The sequence below is a fragment of the Scyliorhinus canicula genome, chromosome 29, assembly GCF_902713615.1.
Source record: "Scyliorhinus canicula chromosome 29, sScyCan1.1, whole genome shotgun sequence".
Taxonomy (NCBI): Eukaryota; Metazoa; Chordata; class Chondrichthyes; order Carcharhiniformes; family Scyliorhinidae; genus Scyliorhinus; species Scyliorhinus canicula.
In genome coordinates this window covers 12,752,039-12,771,321 of record NC_052174.1, presented here as the reverse complement: position 1 = coordinate 12,771,321, position 19,283 = coordinate 12,752,039, and the positions used below count along the sequence as shown (strand labels likewise).

General features: G+C 53.7%; 1 protein-coding gene across 6 annotated transcripts; it reads left to right on the top strand.

Annotated features, from left to right (window-relative positions):
* The first annotated feature begins 1,432 nt into the window (after window positions 1-1,432).
* si:dkey-19b23.8 (low density lipoprotein receptor adapter protein 1-B) lies at window positions 1,433-16,754 on the top strand. Of its 6 annotated transcripts, none has more exons than XM_038787027.1 (4): window positions 1,433-1,454; window positions 6,951-7,134; window positions 11,551-12,174; window positions 15,739-16,754. In XM_038787027.1, exons 3-4 carry the CDS (start codon window positions 11,607-11,609, stop codon window positions 15,942-15,944), a joined length of 774 nt encoding a protein of 257 aa, XP_038642955.1. In that variant the 5' UTR covers window positions 1,433-1,454; window positions 6,951-7,134; window positions 11,551-11,606; the 3' UTR covers window positions 15,945-16,754. The 6 variants fall into 6 exon arrangements, with proteins under 6 accessions (XP_038642955.1, XP_038642954.1, XP_038642958.1 ...); XM_038787026.1 differs by lacking the exon at window positions 1,433-1,454 and adding an exon at window positions 2,196-2,382; XM_038787030.1 differs by lacking the exon at window positions 1,433-1,454 and adding an exon at window positions 2,196-2,424 and having other exon boundaries at window positions 11,551-12,168.
* Window positions 16,755-19,283: the final 2,529 nt, after the last annotated feature.

Here is a 19,283-nt window from a genome sequence, read left to right as displayed (position 1 = left end):
GTCGATGCAGACTCGAGGGCCTGAATGGCCTCCTTCTGCACTGTATGGTCTATGTTCTATTTTCGTGGAAAATGAGGCTAAAAAGCGTTCCCTTTCAATTGAAGTCTCCACTGAAAGTGAGGGGGGGCGGGGGGAGTTTACGAAGGAGTTCTTTTATATTACAAAGGAGTTCTATTATATCTATTAACACATTCAAAATCCGAATTCTTGTGGGCAAATTTGACCAACCTGTTTTTATAATGCAAAATGCTATGTAAACGTGTCACATGGGAACGGTTCGCTCAGTCTTGGCAATGTGGCGCCGCTCTGGGAGGGTATAATTACAGCACCTGGGTGCTTGCTAGATTTACCGTTGGCGTGTATATCAGGCGTTGAAACCTTGAAAATTCCCTCCAGCCGCATGGGTCAGTTTATATGCCACGTGTCTAAAGGTGAACCGTCAGCAAGGGCGTAGGTAGTCGCCATTTTGAAACGTCACTGGCATTTGGCGCACGGAGTGGGAGTGTCTTAAACGCCCGTGCATTGACGGCCTGAACTACCTCCCTCATCCCTCGAGCAGTTGAGGTCGACTGTGATGAGGTTAACGTGCGTATAGCGAGTCGCGCCTGAAGTCTTCCACCTCAGATTGTGCGCTGATTATATGCGGAAACATTTAATTCGCTCATGGGAATTGGTGTCAATGACATCTTCGTCAGCCTCTCCTTAACTTTGCCGTATCCCCTGGCCTTCCATTCTGCGCACCCCCCCCCCCTCCCTCCCCAGTTAATCACATTTCAATCTCTCTTCGGCTCTGAAGAAGAACCAGACGGACTGGAAACGTCAACACATCTCCCCCCTCCCCAGATGCTGCCAGACCTGTTGAGTTTATCCAGCATTTCCTATTCGCGTTACAAACTTTATTTTTCACCCGCTGATTTTCAGTCTGGACCTCCGACCTCCGCTCTCTGACCCTGACTTCTGCCCTCTACTTCTTTGACCCCTGACCTCCCACCCTCCATTGCTGGGCCGATTTATGGTTGAGGTAAGGGTATTTGGTGGATGGCTGCACCCTCTCAGCAACCTCCCCCTCCCCCCCCCCCCCCCCCTCTCACCCCAACCCTCCCTGGTGAATCTGGCTGCCTTCCCGGCCTCCTCGTCCAACCTCCTGACACCAGCTGTGGCTATTTGGCCAAGGAGGTCATCGCGGGGAGGGAAGATTTCGACAAGGACACTCGCATTGGCCTCTCTCGTTGGGGAGGGGCCCTTTAAATCAGTGTCCCTTACACCCTCTGCTCACACCGTGTGCATTCCCCTTTGGGCAACTTGGCTTCTGATGGGAGGAAGAGGGCCTTTCACTGGGAAACGTGGGATCGGTCAGGGCCCTGAAGGGTTAAGAGGGTGTGGCATTGTTTTAGTAAACGTTCTGGTTAAGATCCGTTCCATGCGCAGAGCAGGAGAACCCAGTGTATGTAACAGTAAGTCCAGTGCATTAACTCATTGGTTATTATTGCAGTCTGCACCTGGGGCCGGAGGGGGAGGGGGGGGGGGCGATTTCTGCGGAGCTGTTTAAAGGAGCTATGGGGTACAATTTTAGAGCGGGGTTTATCGGTGGAGAGGAGGGGGGGGGGGGAATGTCTGTGGGAGTTAAAGCGTCCAATTCTTTAGTTCCCCAATTAAGGGGCAATTTAGTGTGGCCAATCCACCTACCCACGCAGACACGGGGAGAATGTGCAAACTCCCCACGGACAGTGACCCGAGGCCGGGATCAAACCCGGGCCCTCGGCGCTGCGAGGTAGCAGTGCTAACCACTGCGCCACCGTGCCGCCCTGTATTTGGGACAGGGGGAGGGGGTGGGGGGGGTTATTTCGAGGTCTCTGGGGCGAAAATAAACTGGGATTCCCTGTGGGGTCGGCGGCTTGGGGGTGATTTTAGGCTGAGGTTAACGCCTGGTTATTGACGTTATCTGGAGGGGGGGGGGCGGTCTGCTGCATTATGGGCCCATTGGGGATAAATTAGGGAGAGGGAATGTCTGTGTGTCGGTGCCGCTTGAGTAGATCAGAAAGTTCCACAAAGCCTTTGGGACAACCTGCATTCAGAGCTGACTCGAATGCCTCTTCCTTCCCCCCCACTTCACCCGGCCCACTCCCCCCCCCCCCCCCCCCCCCTTCAAATGTGCAGAGCCGCTTTTGAGCCAAGCAACTGACTACGTGCAAGTTATGTGTCACGGGAACCAAAAGGCATTTTGGGGGCTGCCTCCTCGCGAGTGGGCTGACCGACTGATGTCTGACGTGACTTCTAACCTCTCTCGCTGAAAATAGTAACAGACTTGGAGAAATGCCAGGGAGAGAGAGAGAGAGGGGGCGAGAGAGAGAGAGAGAGAGAGAGGCAGACAACAGGTCGTAAGTAAGTCGAACGGCAAAGTGCTTTCGGTCTGCGAGAGAACAGGTAAATCGACACCTTTGCGGCTTAAACTCGCCGGCTAAGTGTCAGCAATGTTTGCGGCGAATATAATTGTGGGGGCGGGTTCTCTGCTGGCTTCTCTGGGTCTGCTGAAGAGTTCGGGAAGGATAAAACTTCTCTGTCTGAAGGGAGAGCTGATTGTTAAAACCGTCTTGAGTTTTTAAACCCTGGGGGTGTTTTTTTGGAGGGGTGTTTTTTTAAAAAATGTTTATTCGTGGAGGAGCGGAGGGCGGAGAGGGGGGTGGGGGGGTGAGGGATTGACTCAGGGAGAACCAGGATCGCACACAGGATTGCCCTGGGTTGTCTGCGAGGATAGCTGGTGTGTGTGTGTGTATGTGTGTGTGTGTGTGGGGTGGGGGTGGCAGCGGCTCCGACAGAATCTGCTCGCGATCTCGTTCCAGCCTGTATGAGCCAGCGGCCGGGGACACAAAGTCGCTCTGTGAGTTAGGACTGCTGGCCCAAACGGTTTGAGAGACCAGCGAGCTGAACTGGGGAGGGATCCGTGCATTGACATCTTTTCTTTTTGTGTCTCGTTTTTTTTTTTATGTCCATGCATCCAAAACCCGCCATTCTCTTTATTTCTCTTAATATTCACACTCAAGATGTAGGAGTTGTCGAAAGTGTGGGCATTTATTTTGCGTCCTTGACGGAGTGGGCAGCCACTTCGGGGGGGGGGTGTAGTGATATGCATCGTTGTAAATACACAAGGGGTTAATGTAAATACACTATAACTCAGTAACCACTAGAGGGAGCACCAGAGATGTCATGATAAGCAGACAAGCAACCAATGGGTCATTGGAACAGGACACAACCAATGGGTAATCAGGCCACCCAGAGGTGGCATAACCACAAGGGGGCACTGCACGACCCATATAAAAAGGACAAGGCACACAGGCTCTGCCTCTTCCACTGGCAGAAACCATGTGCTAGAATCCTCCCTAAAGTGGCCAGCCGGCTTCTGCGAGACTCTGGCTGGGGGGACTGGCCAAAGAGGAGGGCGGCCCACGTGGGTTACCACTGCTGCCTCACAGCGCCAGGGATCCGGGTTCGATTCCGGCCTCGGGTGACTGTGCGGAGTCTGCACGTTCTCCCCCACGTCTGCGTGGGTTTCCTCCGGGTGCTCCGGTTTCCTCCCACAGTCCAACAATGTGCAGGTTAGATGGATTGACCATGATCAATTGCCCCTTTGTGTCCCAAAGGTTAGGGTTAGGGGGATAGGGCGGGGTAGACAGGGGAGTGGACCTGGGTAGAGTGCTCTTTCGGAGGGTCAGTGCAGATCCGATGGGCTAAATAACCTTCTACTGTACTGTAAGGACGGACTCTACGATTGGCAGCCAGCACGTCAACAGACTTCACCCAGGGCATCGGAGAGATCGCACGACCATCCAAACAAGGCCCATTTACTGCCTGCCCCCGCATGTGGCAGAGTCTGCCGACTGGACTCAGGATCCACCGAGTGGAACAACGTCAACCTCAACCCCAAAGGGCTGCCGAAGGAGAAAGGGAGGCCATTCAGCCATTCGATGAGAGCATGGAAGATCTGCATCTGAACTCCATAACCCTCAATACCCACCAACCTATCAATCTCAGTTTCAAAATTTTCAGCTGAGCCGCCAATCTCAACTGCTTTTTGTGGGGAAGCGAGTCGGCGGCCATTTTGGTGAGGGCCTGGAACACATGTAGGCCCAGACTGGATAAGGACAGAAGATGTCCTTCCCTGAAGGCTAACCGGCGAACTGTGTTGGGTTCTTAACCGACAAATACAACAGATTCATCATCAATTTTCCTGACGCTAGTCTTCGACCTCCTGGACTGAATTTACTTCTCAAATGGCCAGGCTGGGAGTTGAACCTCATTCGGCGTCAGAAACATTTTACCGCCAATGAAGTACTCTGTTGAGGTGCAGTCACTGTGGTGATGTCGGAAGCACGGCAGCCAATTGCCGCACAGCAGGATCCCACACACAGCAATGGGATAATGGCCAAGTGACCTGTTTGTGCAGTTTTGGTGGGGGGTGGGGGAGTGGGGGGGGGGGTAGATATTGGCCTCAGGACAGGTCTCCCAGGACACCAAGACCCCCCCCCCCCGGATGGTTGGGCATTAGGTACGGTGGTAACACTCCCTCTGGCACCTGGGTACCTTGGCACTGTCAGCCTGGCCCTGCCAGGGTGCCCGGTTATTCGGTAGGACTTGTATAGTTTAATAGTAAATGCTTAATAACTACTTGTAACTATGTCCATTCATGTCTCCATGCTTGCCTCTACGCAGGTCTCTGCCCAGTACAAGATTGCCCTCTAGATTCAGGTCATGTGATCCTTTACGTCATGTGACTGCACCCTGACCCACGCTTTCTACACCAGGCCCTTAGCCTACAAGGAAGGCGGAGGCCGTGGTTATATTACTGGGCAGGTCATCCAAATGGCGGGACTCATGACGCAGACACAAGAGTTCAAATCCCCACCACAGCCCTTGGGCTTTTAAGTTTAGCGAACGAATAGAGCTCTCGAATCTGGCAATTAATGCCAGCTCCATTAAAATCGGAGTAATGGATTTTGGTCAGCCGTCGTTGTTGCGTGGGAACGAAGGCGAGTATGTGGAGCCACGGCGCAGGTCGGCCATGAGTGAATGGCTCGAGGGGCCGAATGGCCTCTTACGCCTCACACCCCGGCGGGAGGTGACTCCACAAAATCTCTCTGGTACCCCAGGACCTCCACCGTCATCATATTCGAACGAGGGTTCTAACTCTGGGATCCTGTCTAGACCGGAAGGCACAGGGGGCACGAAGAGGCCCTTCGGCCCCTCGAGTCCGCCCTGCCATTCGCTGATCCAAATGTGCCGATCCTCAACTCCACCTTCCCGCCTTATCCCCGTAATCCTCGATTCCCTCACTGATTAAAAATCTGTCTCCCTCGGCCTTGAACACAGCTCGACAACTCTCTGCGGTAAAGAGTCCCACAGATCCTCAATTTCCTCTTTCCTTCTCGCTCATGTCCCCCCCCCCGCTCCCCCCCTTCCCCCCCCACCCCCCCATTCCCCCACCCCCCGTCTCCCCAACAAACCTTACTGAAACCTCAGCTGCTGAGATTGCTCCAATCTCTACGGGTGATTCTGGATGCCGTTGCCTAGCAACCGATGAACAGGCCTGGGCCCGGGCCCAGGTCCCAGATGATGTAATGCTCAGGTTCCTTCGTCTCAAACACCGGGCCAGATGGGATGCTGCTAAATTAAACGCATGAAATTCTCTCCACCTTGTTTTCAAATTGAAAACTTTTCCACCCTTCCCATCCCTCCTCACCCTTTCCCGACCAATCACACCCGTCCATCAACCTTTGGGAAGTAAAATAATCAGCGGGAACTTGTATTTTCCCCGCAACCTCAAGAAGGCCCAAAAATGCTTTAAACCCCAATTAAATAAACATAGAACATAGAACATTACAGCGCAGTACAGGCCCTTCGGCCCTCGATGTTGCGCCGACCTGTGAAACCCCTCTAAAGTCCCATCTACACTATTCCCATATCATCCATATGTCTATCCAATGACCATTTGAATGCCCTTAATGTTGGCGAGTCCACTACTGTTGCAGGCAGGGCATTCCATGCCCTTACTACTCTCTGAGTAAAGAACCTACCTCTGTCATCTGTCCTATATCTATCTCCCCTCAATTTAAAGCTATGTCCCCTCGTGCCAGACATCACCATCCGAGGAAAAAGGCTCTGAATGTCCACCCTATCTAATCCTCTGACCATCTTGTATGCCTCAATTAAGTCACCTCTTAACCTTCTCTTTAATGAAAACAGCCTTAAGTCCCTCAGCCTTTCCTCATAAGATCTTCCCTCCATACCAGGCAACATCCTGGTAAATCCCCTCTGTACCCTTTCCGATGCTTCCACATCCTTCCTACAATGCGGCGACCAGAACTGCACACAATACTCCAAATGCGGCCGCACCAGAGTTTTGTACAACTGCAACATGGCTCCGAAACTCAATCCCTCTACCGATAAAAGCTAACACACCGTACGCCTTCTTAACAACCCTCTCAACCTTGGTGGCAACTTTCAGGGATTTATGTACATGGACACCGAGATCTCTCTGCTCGTCCACACTACCAAGAATCTTCCCATTAGCCCAGTACTCTGCCTTTCTGTTATTCCTTCCAAAATGAATCACCTCACACTATTCTACATTAAACTCCATTTGCCACCTCTCAGCCCAGCTCTGCAGCTTTTCTATGTCCCTCTGTAACCGGCAACATCCTTCCGCACTGTCCACAACTCCTCCAACTTTAGTGTCATCCGCAAATCCATAAAGACGGGACGAACATGTCCTGGACACAGGCAAAGATAGGGTGAATGGTGGCATTCAGGACTAAAGAGGAGTTAATGGTCACGGTAAGATAGCAGAATGTGTTGGTGGGTAAGGCTGGAACGCTGCACCACCGTGTGCACAGCAAGCTCCCAGATGGAAAGGTTGAATCTCTAAGCGTTCACAGCAAAATATTTATTTTTGGCAGGTCGATCGCCAAGACGTGAGGATTCCTATCAGCCGGGTTTCAATCGGCTGCTCAGGATTCGGGCAGATGAGGGGGCGCCTCGCCTTTGCAGACTGAAAACTGATCTGGAGTACACGGCGACAACAACAACCTGCGTTGATATAGCCACCTTCTACCTACCGGGACGTCCCCAGCCGCCTGGGAGGTAATTTGACATTGAGGCGCATGAGGGGATGTTACGGCAGGTACTCGGTTAAAGGTGTTGGATTTGGGAAGCACGTCAAGGAGAGAGAGGGAGGGAGGGAGGACGTGGGCGATCTTAGGCCTCAGGCAGGACGGGGGGGACGGGGGGGGGGGGGGGGGTTCTCAAGAGGCCGGTATTGGAGGAGGGAAGAAAACTCAAGAGGGCTGCATGGGACAAAGAACAATACAGCACAGGAACAGGCCCTTCGGCCCTCCAAGCCTGTACCGGCCATGATACCACCCTTGGCCAAAGCCCTCAGCCCTTCCTCGTGCCGTATCCCTCTATACCCATCCTATCCATGTGTTTGTCAAGATGCCTTTTGAACGCCGTTAATGTATCTGCTTCCACAACCTCCCCTGGCAACGCATTCCAGTCACTCACCACCCTCTGCGTAAAAAACCTGCCTCACACATCTCTAAACTTTTCCCCGCGGACCTTAAATCTATGCCCCCTGGTGACTGACCCCTTCACCCTGGGAAAGAGTGCCTGCCCATCCACTCTATCCATGCCCCTCGTAATCCTGTAGGCCTCTGTCAGGTCGCCCCTCAACCTCCGTCTCTCTAATGAAAACAGTCCGCGTCTATTCAGCCTCTCCACATAGCTAACACCCTCCAGACCCAGGCAACATCCTGGTAAACCTCCTCTGCACCCTCTCCAAAGTCTCCACATCCTTCTGATAGTGTGGCGACCAGAATTGTGCGCAATATTCCAAGTGCGGCCGTACCAAGGTTCTATAAATCCGTAGTATGACTTGCCAGTTTTTATACTCGATGCCCCGTCCAATGAAGGCAAGCATTCCGCCTGCTTTCTTGACTACCTTCTCCACTTGTGTTGCCACCTTCAAAGATCTGTGGACCCGCACGCCCAGATCTCTCTGACTTTCTATATTCCTCAGAATTTTGCCATTTACGGTATATATCCCCTCAATGTTAGACCTACCAAAATGCATTACCTCACATTTGTCTGGATTAAACTCCATTTGCCGTTTCTCTGCCCAAGTCTCCTACCTGTCTATATCCTGCTGTATCCTCTGACAATCCTCAACACTATCTGCCACTCCACCAACCTTGGTGTCATCTGCGAACTTACAGACCAGACCGGCTACATTTTCCTCCCAAATCGTTTATGTACACGACAAACAACAGAGGCCCCAGCACCGATCCCTGTGGAACGCCACTATTATTTCGAAGGATGCCGGGGGAAGAGAGGGAGGGGGTGTGTGTGTGTGTGTGTGTGTGAGATCCACCCTAATATGCTCGTGCGGGGGGGTGGGGGGCAAATATTTGTTCCTGACCAATATCACTGAGACGACTTTATCTAGTCTCGATCAATCTTCAGTTTACGGGAGTTGGATGCACAGTCATTGGCTGTCGTGTACAATGGCTTCTGTCTATTATTACCCAGCTCTGGACTGACAAACAAAAGCTGGGGGGCGGGGGGGAGTTTAGATAGAGTCTCACACACACAATTACATCAGTACAAGGTGTGACAGCTCCTTGTTCAAAAACAAGCCTTTGGGTGCTGCGATTGTTGTGTGTCTGACTCCGAGGACGGTCTTCAATTTGTGTTTGCCTCTTTTCATTGGCAGTGTGGTTGCCAGGGAAAGATTTAATTCCCTGAGCACGGGGTGAGGGAAAAGTGAGTTAATTATTTAGAATTTAATTAGTGGGCGAGTGACTGTGGCTGCCACGGGATTAGAAAGAGCTGCGTTGGAAACGGAATACGTTCGACAACAAAGTCGGCCGCCGAAACGCCACCCCGGCCCGGTGTGGGTTTGTCAGGTATGTTTTCTGGAACTTAACCGTTTTGATGCTCGCTTGGCGCAAGCCTTTGTGTGCGTGGCGGAGTTGGGTGAGGAGTCGGTGTTGCAGACACTGGGAATTAAGCAAGGCCGCGCTCTAAGAAGCGGAGAGGTTAAGTGGAACCAGGCAGGTCGGGTAGGATTCGATATCGTATATCCGAGAGTACACAGGACAGAAACGAGCCCTGTGTCCTGACTGGAACATCTATGCCCCCCCCCCCCCCTCCCTTTCATAGAACCCCATCAGCGTTATAAACTCCTCACCACGGTACAGGGATAGTGACTACACTTCAAGGAGGGGACGAAGCCAAGCATTTTTGGACGCCCCCGAGGCACTGATCCCGCATCGCGGTGGGATCTTGCTGTGCTTTACCCGGCAGGCGGCGGACGTTCTGTGAGAGCCGACCCAGGCAGCAAGGGTGGAAGGAATGGCCGGTCTTGTGTGATGTGTGGTGTCCTGACTGCGCATGTCCTTGCTTCTGAGCAGGAATCCCCAAATCGGGACTGTGCCCGGGTTTGGGGGGGGGGGGGGGGGGGGGGGGAGACATTTTCTCCTCGAACGTTAACGAGGACCTCGGGAGTGTGTCAACCCTGGCTGAGCAGATAGGACCCCTCTCGGCTCCGAGCCAGGGTTGTGTCCTCTCCAAAGCCCTGAGAACAGAAATCTCTAGGCCGCCACGCGCAGTGCAGTACTGAGGGAGTGCTGCACTGCTGGGGGTACAAAGAACCAAGAAAAGTACAGCACAGGAACAGGCCCTTCGGCCCTCCAAGCCTGCACCGACCATGCTGCCCGTCTAAACTAAAATCTTCCACACTTCCGGGGTCCGTATCCCTCTATTCCCATCCTATTCATGTATTTGTCAAGATGCCCCTGAAATGTCACTATCGTCCCTGCTTCCACCACCTCCTCCGGCAGCGAGTTCCAGGCACCCACTACCCTCTGTGTAAAAAACGTACCTCGTACATCTCCTCTAAACCTTGCCCCTCGCACCTTAAACCTATGCCCCCTAGTAATTGACCCCTCTACCCTGGGAAAAAGCCTCTGACTGTCCACTCTGTCTTTGCCCCTCATAATTTCGTAGACCTCTATCAGGTCGCCCCTCAACCTCCATCGTTCCAGTGAGAACAAAACGTGTTTATTCAACCGCTCCTCATAGCTAAAGCCCTCCATACCGGGCAAGATCCTGGTAAATCTCTTCTGCACCCTCTCTAAAGCCTCCACATCTTTCTGGTAGTGTGGTGACCAGAATTGAACACTATACTCCAAGTGCGGCCTAACTAAGGTTCTATACAGCTGCAACACGACTTGCCAATTCTTATACTCAATGCCCCGGCCAATGAAGGCAAGCATGCCGTATGCCTTCTTGACTACCTTCTCCACCTGTGTTGCTCCTTTCAGTGACCTGTGGACCTGTACACCTAGATCTCTCTGACTGTCAATACTCTTGAGGGTTCTACCATTCACTGTCTATTCCCCACCTGCATTAGACCTTCCAAAATGCAATACTTCACATTTGTCTGGATTAAACTCCATCTGCCATCTCTCCGCCCAAGTCTCCAAACGATCTAAATCCTGCTGTATCCTCTGACAGTCCTCATCGCTATCCGCAATTCCACCAACCTTGTGTCGTCTGCAAACTTACTAATCAGACCAGTTACATTTTCCTCCAAATCATTTATATATACTACAAACAGCAAAGGTCCCAGCACTGATCCCTGCGGAACACCACTAGTCACAGCCCTCCAATCAGAAAGCACCCTTCCATTGCTACTCTCTGCCTTCTATGACCGAGTCAGTTCTGTTCTGTCCTTGGGACATGACTGCGAGGCCTGACCCGCACCCTCGAGGGTGTGTGTATGGGAACCCGAGGAAGAGGGAGGAGGGTGGGGGAGGACGGGGTCTCCCTGGCACCCTGGGCAAGTATTTATCCTTCAACCAACGTGATTAACCAAAAAAAAAATCAACAGTAGGTCGCTGCTCGTGGGATCTTGCTGTGCGTGGACGCAACCGGCGACACCTGACTGCACTTCAGAAATGACGGCAAAGTTGCGAGGGGTCACCCTGAGGTCATGAACGGCATTGCAGGAATACAAGTCTTTCTCGCGCCCTCTCGCTCCCCTGGCCGCTTGTGATTGGCTGGCTGGCTGAGTCGGTGATGGTTGACCCACGTCCTTTCCTGCTCTTGGGGAGGGGGTGGGATTGTCACTGGACTGGTAATCCAAAAGCCCAGGGTGCTGCTCTTGGGGGAATAGGGTTCGAATCCCCACCAAGGTGAGGTTTAAATTCAATATATTAAAATAAATCGGGAATTAAAAGTCTAATGATGACCGTGAAACGATTGTGGTAAAAACCCATCTGGGTTAGGGGAAGGAAATCTACCGTCCTTACCCGGTCTGGCCTACATGTGACTGCAGGCCCCACGCAGCAATGTGGTTGCCCCTTAGCTGCCCTCCGACATGCCTGAGCGAGACACTCAGAGCAATTAAGGATGAGCAATAAATGTTGGCCCCACCCACGATGCTGGGAAAGACGTGAACAAACTCAACACGGTCTCTTTTCTCTTTTCGCAATCCAGGTCTAACCGAACCGTCTCAAGAGGCGTTTGAAGAGGTCCACGGGACGTTTGACATCATGTCGCTCAACAACTTCCAGTTCATTCACAGCATCAAAAACTCGCCGGCTGTTTTTCGTCGGAGGTTTAAGAAGGACAAGACCAAGAATATGTCCCATGGTGACCCGCTCTTCAAGGTGCACTACATGGGGATGGAGAAGATCTACTCGCTGCAGGTTGAGCAGACCAGGGAGGTGGTCAACCGTCTGGTGGGTAAGGAGCCCTGCAAGGTCAGTAAGGACCACGCCCTGGTGGTGCGGCCCCGCTACCTGGAGGTGAAGGAGATCTCGAGTGGCCGGCAGATCACCAAGACCTACCTCCATGACATTGCCTACTGCACGGCTGATAGGGGCCACACCAACATCTTCCTCTACATCTGCAAGAGCAAAGGTCAGCTCCAGTGCCGCGTCTTCCTGTGCAACAAGGCGGAGAAGGCCAAGGCCATCACGGTTTGCTTGGCAAAGTCCTTTGAGATGGCGTTCAGTCAATGGCACGAGACGTATAGCCGCCAAACATTGCCGCTTCCCTCTTCAGCCACTGGTCGTGGCTCTGAGGAGCTGGATAAATCTCACGGCCATGCAGGTAGAGGTGAGCAGCGCCCCGGAGCGGGAGAATTTCCTGGGAGCGTACGGGTCTTGCGCGTCCCCCGCCCCCCCCCAACCAGTCCACTTAGGCCCATCCCAAAGCTTTCCCATCTCACTCCCATCGGCGACCGCCCCACCCGAGCGCCAGCCGACACGTAGGGAACGCCACGTTCCCCATCCAAGTCACACGCCACCCTGACTTGGCCATTCCTTCACCGTCGCTGGCGTAGAATCCCGGAAATCTCCCCCCCACCACCACCACCCCTGGCGACACCTTCACCTGCAGTTGTTCAAAATGGCGGCTCACCATCGATTCTCCGAACGACCTCCTAAACACCTCAACTGCATCACCACTCAACCTTCCAACCTCTACGGCCCACAAGCCAAGTTTTGTGGGGGCTGACCCCCATCAGTTAACCCTCGCAGCCCTGGTAATAATCTGGCAAAGGCTCCCCCCCGGCCCTCGGCCAACGACACCAAACCGTCGTCCCAGCCGTCATCACGGTGCTGTGTGCGGGATCTTGCTGTGCGCGCGCTGGCTGCTGGGTTCCTACGGGACAACAGCGGCCGGGCTTCGATTGGCTGGTGCGTTCCCGGCATTGTGAAAGGTGTGGCAGATACGCACACCCTTCTCTCCATTGAAGGACGGTCCCTTACTTACACCAGGTGCTTTTCAGATCAGTTTTTGGTATGCAATTTAGAGACGCTCCCTTATCCACAGGCACCAACAGGTTAAATTGGTTCCAACCCAAGCTGATAAGAATCGGACAGGTCCTCAAACTCAACCTAAATGAGAATATCACAGGAAAGAGATGTTGGGAGATGGAAACGCTCCCACATCACTGAGAAGGGACAGATTAAAATGTAAATGATTCCCTCAACACTTTAATGTTTAATGGCAGAGCTCGTTAAAAGGAAAAGCGATTAAATCACCTTTCAAGCTCTCAATGGAATTGTTTAATCCCTTTTAAAAGGCAGTTTTCCTGCCAGATTTTACACAAAGGAATATTTTCTGTAAAGATAAATACTGCGCATGCTGAGGGAGAAACGGAAAATTTCAGCAGGTTTGGCAGCGTCTGTCGACAGGAGGGAGAAAGAGTTAACATTTTGGGTTGATAATGACTCTGTCTTGGAGCTGTGAAAGATCTGGAAAGGTGCAGCACTCCCTCAGTACTGACCCTCTAACAGTTCAACACTCCCTCAGTACTGACCCTCTGACAGTGCGGCACTCCCTCAGTGCTGACCTTCTGACAGTGCGGCACTCCCTCAGTACTGACCCTCTGACAGTGCGGCACTCCCTCAGTACTGACCCTCTGACAGTGCAGCACTCCCTCAGTACTGACCCTCTGACAGTGCGGCACTCCCTCAGTACTGACCCTCTGACAGTGCGGCACTCCCTCAGTACTGACCCTCTGACAGTGCGGCACTCCCTCAGTACTGACCCTCTGACAGTGCAGCACTCCCTCAGTACTGACCCTCTGACAGTGCGGCACTCCCTCAGTACTGACCCTCTGACAGTGCAGCACTCCCTCAGTACTGACCCTCTGACAGTGCAGCACTCCCTCAGTACTGACCCTCTGACAGTGCGGCACTCCCTCAGTACTGACCCTCTGACAGTGCGGCACTCCCTCAGTACTGACCCTCTGACAGTGCGGCACTCCCTCAGTACTGACCCTCTGACAGTGCGGCACTCCCTCAGTACTGACCCTCTGACAGTGCGACACTCCCTCAGTACTGACCCTCTGACAGTGTGGCCCTCCCTCAGTACTGACCCTCTGACAGTATGGCCCTCCCTCAGTACTGACCCTCTGACAGTGCGGCACTCCCTCAGTACTGACCCTCTGACAGTGCAGCACTCCCTCAGTACTGACCCTCGGACAGTGTAGCACTCCCTCAGTACTGACCCTCTGACAGTGCAGTGCTCCCTCAGTACTGACCCTCTGACAGTGCAGCACTCCCTCAGTACTGACCCTCTGACAGTGCAGCACCCCCTCAGTACTGCCCTCTGACAGTGCGGCACTCCCTCGGTACTGACCCTCTGACAGTGCTGCACTCCCTCAATACTGACCCTCTGACAGTGCAGCACCCCCTCAGTACTGCCCTCTGACAGTGCGGCACTCCCTCGGTACTGACCCTCTGACAGTGCTGCACTCCCTCAATACTGACCCTCGGACAGTGCAGCACTCCCTCAGTACTGACCCTCTGACAGTGCAGCGCTCCCTCAGTACTGACCCTCTGACAGTGCGGCACTCTCTCAGTATGGACCCTCTGACAGTGCGGCACTCCCTCAGTACTGCCCTCTGACAGTGCTGCACTCCCTCAATACTGACCGTCTGACAGTGCGGCACTCCCTCAGCACTGACCCTCTGACAGTGCAGCACTCCCTCAGTACTGACCCTCTGACAGTGCGGCGCTCCCTCAGTACTGACCCTCTGACAGTGCGGCGCTCCCTCAGTACTAACCCTCTGACAGTGCGGCACTCCCTCAGTACTGACCCTCTGACCGTGCGGCACTCCCTCAGTGCTGACCCTCTGACAGTGCAGCACTCCCTCAGTACTGACCCTCTGACAGTGCAGCACTCCCTCAGTACTGACCCTCTGACAGTGCGGCACTCCCTCAGTACTAACCCTCTGACAGTGCGGCACTCCCTCAGTACTGACCCTCTGTCCGTGCGGCACTCCCTCAGTGCTGACCCTCTGACAGTGCAGCACTCCCTCAGTACTGACCCTCTGACAGTGCGGCACTCCAGTACTGACCCTCTGACAGTGCAGCACTCCCTCACTACTGACCCTCTGACAGTGCAGCACTCCCTCAGTACTGCCCCTCTGACAGTGCAGCACTCCCTCAGTACTGACCCTCTGACAGTGCGGCACTCCCTCAGTACTGACCCTCTGACAGTGCGGCACTCCCTCAGTACTGACCCTCTGACAGTGCGGCACTCCCTCAGTACTGACCCTCTGACAGTGCGGCGCTCCCTCAGTACTGACCTTCTGACAGTGTGGCACTCCCTCAGTACTGACCCTCTGACAGTGCAGCTCCCTCAGTACTGACCCTCTGACAGTGCGGCTCCCTCTGTACTGACCCTCTGACAGTACGGCACTCCCCTCAGTACTGACCCTCTGACAGTGCGGCACTCCCTCAGTACTGACCCTCTGACAGTGCAGCACTCCCTCAGTACTGACCCTCTGACAGCGCGGCATTCCCTCAGTACTGACCCTCTGACAGTGCGGCACTCCCTCAGTACTGACCCTCTGACAGTGCAGCACTCCCTCAGTACTGACCCTCTGACAGGGCGGCACTCCCTCAGTACTGACCCTCTGACAGTGCGGAGCTCCCTCAGCACTGACCCTCTGACAGCGTGGTGCTCCTTCCCCCCTGCTTCTGCCGCACAGCGCTGTCTCAGTTTAGCGTCAGCCGAAGATTTGCTTGCTGATTTACATTGGCTCCCAATCAGGCATCACCTTGAACTGAGCAATAAATATAAAAACAGGTTGTTTCTCTGGATCCTGGGCCGCAGTTCCGGGCCAGGTTCCTGATGGACGAACTGATGTGTGGATTGTTTCTACAGGGACCTCGTTGGATGAGCCATGCGAGCTTAGCCGGCAACTGGAGAGCGACGAGGAGGCGGAGGTGAGAATGCACCAGGAATTTCTGCAGCGGGCAACGTCCTTTCGTGCGCCGCACCGTCTGGACACGGGGGACCACGACATGGAGGGTCTGAGCAGAGATTTCTCAGTCCAGGAGCTGGCTGGCGGTGAGGAGGAAGGGGACTGATCGTCAGCCCGTCTCCCGCCTGCCTTCAATCTTCGATTTTACTTGGGGGAGAAGGAAAATCAATTTGCGGCTCGTTCCCCTCATGGGGAGGGGGGGGGGGGCGGAGGTCGAAGTCCTCAACGTTGCCCACGAGGCTTTTATCCATCGATTCGGCTTTTAATCGCCGGGCGACAGCAAATCCTCCTGAGCGGGGTTTCAATCACGGCGACCTCTTCACAAATAACACTCACGCACGTGAAAATGTGACGCTAACGCGTTGAACTCTTCAGCAACAATCGTGGGCAGGTTGTGGGAGGGCAGCCACTCCTGTCCAACAACAATTGCTTCCCGCCTGTTAGACGCCAGACTAAACTTAAGGTTGACTGAATGTAGGGTGCGTCATTTCAATGAATGTCGTATATATTCTGCAGGGTCTGGAACAACAAAGAGCTCTTCGAAGAGAAGACAACCCTGAGCAGGATAGATGCTCAGAGGCTGTCGTCCCCGGTTCTGGAAAGAGTGGGGGTGGTGTGGGGGGAGGGGGGAAACGTCACGGTCTCAGCGTAAAAGGGTCGGCCATCTTGGACTGAGGTGAGGGAAGTTGCCTTCGCTCAGAGTTCCCGAACCTCTGGAATTCTCCACCGCGGAGGGTTGGGTCCCTACGCTGAGAGTGAGATGAGTAGGGGGTTTTTTTTTTGGGATACAGAGGGGCAGGGAAAGGTGGGAGGTCGGCCACGATCGTATTGAGTGGCGGCGGCAACAGGCCCGAGAGGCGGGATGGCCTCCTCTTTCCTCGGGGACGTTACCTGATGCCAGGGTTGTGCAGCAGACTGCTTCCCAACGGGGGGAGGGGGGGGGGGGGGGGGGGGGGGGGGGGGGGAGCAGGGCGGGCCTTGATTAGCTCCAGAGCAGTGAGGGTGAGAGAGTCGGTGGCTCCTATTGACAAACATTCCCCACCCTCAAAAGCCTTTGGCCTGCGTTGCTCTGGGACGTTCCTGAACACTGGCTGGGGCCTTCCGCTGTCCCATCAGACAACACAGATCCTCACTGCTATTCGGGCGTTGAAAACGGATTTGCAAATCGCTGAAGGAATGCAAATGCGTTGACGCTAACCCCCAACAACTTACGGGTCTGTTTTAGATCACTCAAACGATATTTTGTTTTCGTTTGCAAGATGTCAGTTGAAAGTTACACCCCAGATAAGGTTTAGTAACTGCAAACTCCCTGTTTATCTGCTATTGGGGGACTGCAGATTATACACTCAATCTCGTGTATAAGTGGATTTTTTTTTCAGTGGGACAGTTTTATGAAGTTCAAAATATTTCCAATAAAAATTGCAATGGATTTATTTGTCTTGGGAAAAATTGTACAGAATGTGCGTTCAATTTGGTCAGATTACCTACTGTCTCCTCTGTAACATCATCTGTCTCAGTTCGTCTTCCCCTGAAACCCTGTTCCATCCCTTTGTTTCTTCTAGAAGGTTCTATTCCCAGGCAATCCTGGCACCTTCCCTAAATATAGCACAAAACCTGGCTCCCTGTATCCCATCTCGTTTCATGTCCCGTTCACTCATCGTCTCCACTGCTTTGCTCCCTCATCAACACTGACCTCAGGTCTGTCATAGCTAACAAGAGGGAATTCTCATCCTCGTTTACAAACCCCCTCCCTATCTCTGTACACTCCTCCAACCTCTACAACCCTCCCTATCTCTGTACCCTCCTCCAACCTCTACAACCCTCCCTATCTCTGTAACCACCTCCAACCTCTACAACCCTCCCTATCTCTGTAACCTCCTCCAGCCCCTACAATCCTCCCTATCTCTGTACCCTCCTCCAACCTCTTCAACCCTCCCTATCTCTGTACCCTCCTCCAACCTCTACAACCGTCCCTATCTCTGTACCCTCCTCCAACCTCTACAACCCTCCCTATCTCTGTGACCGCCTCCAGCCCCTACAATCCTCCCTATCTCTAACCTCCTCCAGCCCCTACAACCCTCCCTATCTCTGTAACCACCTCCAGCCCCTACAACCCTCCCTATCAGTAATTTCCTCCAGCCCCTACAATCCTCCCTTTCTCTGTGCCCGCCTCCAGCCCCTACAACTCTCCCTCTCTGTAACCTCCTCTAGCCCCTCCACCCCTCCCTGTCTCTGTAACCTCCTCCAGCCCGCACAACCCTCCCTATCTCTGTAACCTTCTCCAGCCCCTACAACCCTCCCTATCTCTGTAACCTCCTCCAGCCCCTACACCCCTCCCTATCACTGTTACTTCCTCCAGTCACTACAACCCTCCTTATCTCTGTAACCTCCTCCAGCCCCTACAACCCTCCCTATCTCTGTAACCTCCTCCAGCCCCTACAAACCCTCCCTATCTCTGTACCCTCCTCCAGCCCCTACACCCCCTCCCTATCTCTGTAACCTCCTCCAGTCCCTACACCCCTCCCTATCACTGTTACTTCCTCCAGTCACTACAACCCTCCTTATCTCTGTAACCTCCTCCAGCCCCTACAACCCTCCCTATCTCTGTAACCTCCTCCAGCCCCTACAACCCTCCCTATCTCTGTACCCTCCTCCAGCCCCTACACCCCCTCCCTATCTCTGTAACCTCCTCCAGTCCCTACAACCCCTCCCTATCACTGTTACTTCCTCCAGTCACTACAACCCTCCCTATCTCTGTAACCACCTCCAGCCCCTACAACCCTCCCTATCAGTAATTTCCTCCAGCCCCTACAATCCTCCCTTTCTCTGTGCCCGCCTCCAGCCCCTACAACTCTCCCTCTCTGTAACCTCCTCTAGCCCCTCCACCCCTCCCTGTCTCTGTAACCTCCTCCAGCCCGCACAACCCTCCCTATCTCTGTAACCTTCTCCAGCCCCTACAACCCTCCCTATCTCTGTAACCTCCTCCAGCCCCTACACCCCTCCCTATCACTGTTACTTCCTCCAGTCACTACAACCCTCCTTATCTCTGTAACCTCCTCCAGCCCCTACAACCCTCCCTATCTCTGTAACCTCCTCCAGCCCCTACAACCCTCCCTATCTCTGTACCCTCCTCCAGCTCCTACACCCCTCTCTATCTCTGTAACCTCCTACAGCCCCTACATCCCTCCCTATCTCTGTAACCTCCTCCAGCCCCTACCCCTCCCTATCTCTGTAACCTCCTCCAGCCCCTACCACCCCCCCTATCTCTGTTACCTCCTCCAGTCACTACAACCCTCCCTATCTCTGTAACCTCCTTCAGGCCCTACACCCCTCCCTATCTCTGTAACCTCCTCCAGCCCCTACAACCCTCCCTATCTCTGTAACCTCCTCCAGCCCCTACACCCCTCCCTATCACTGTTACTTCCTCCAGTCACTACAACCCTCC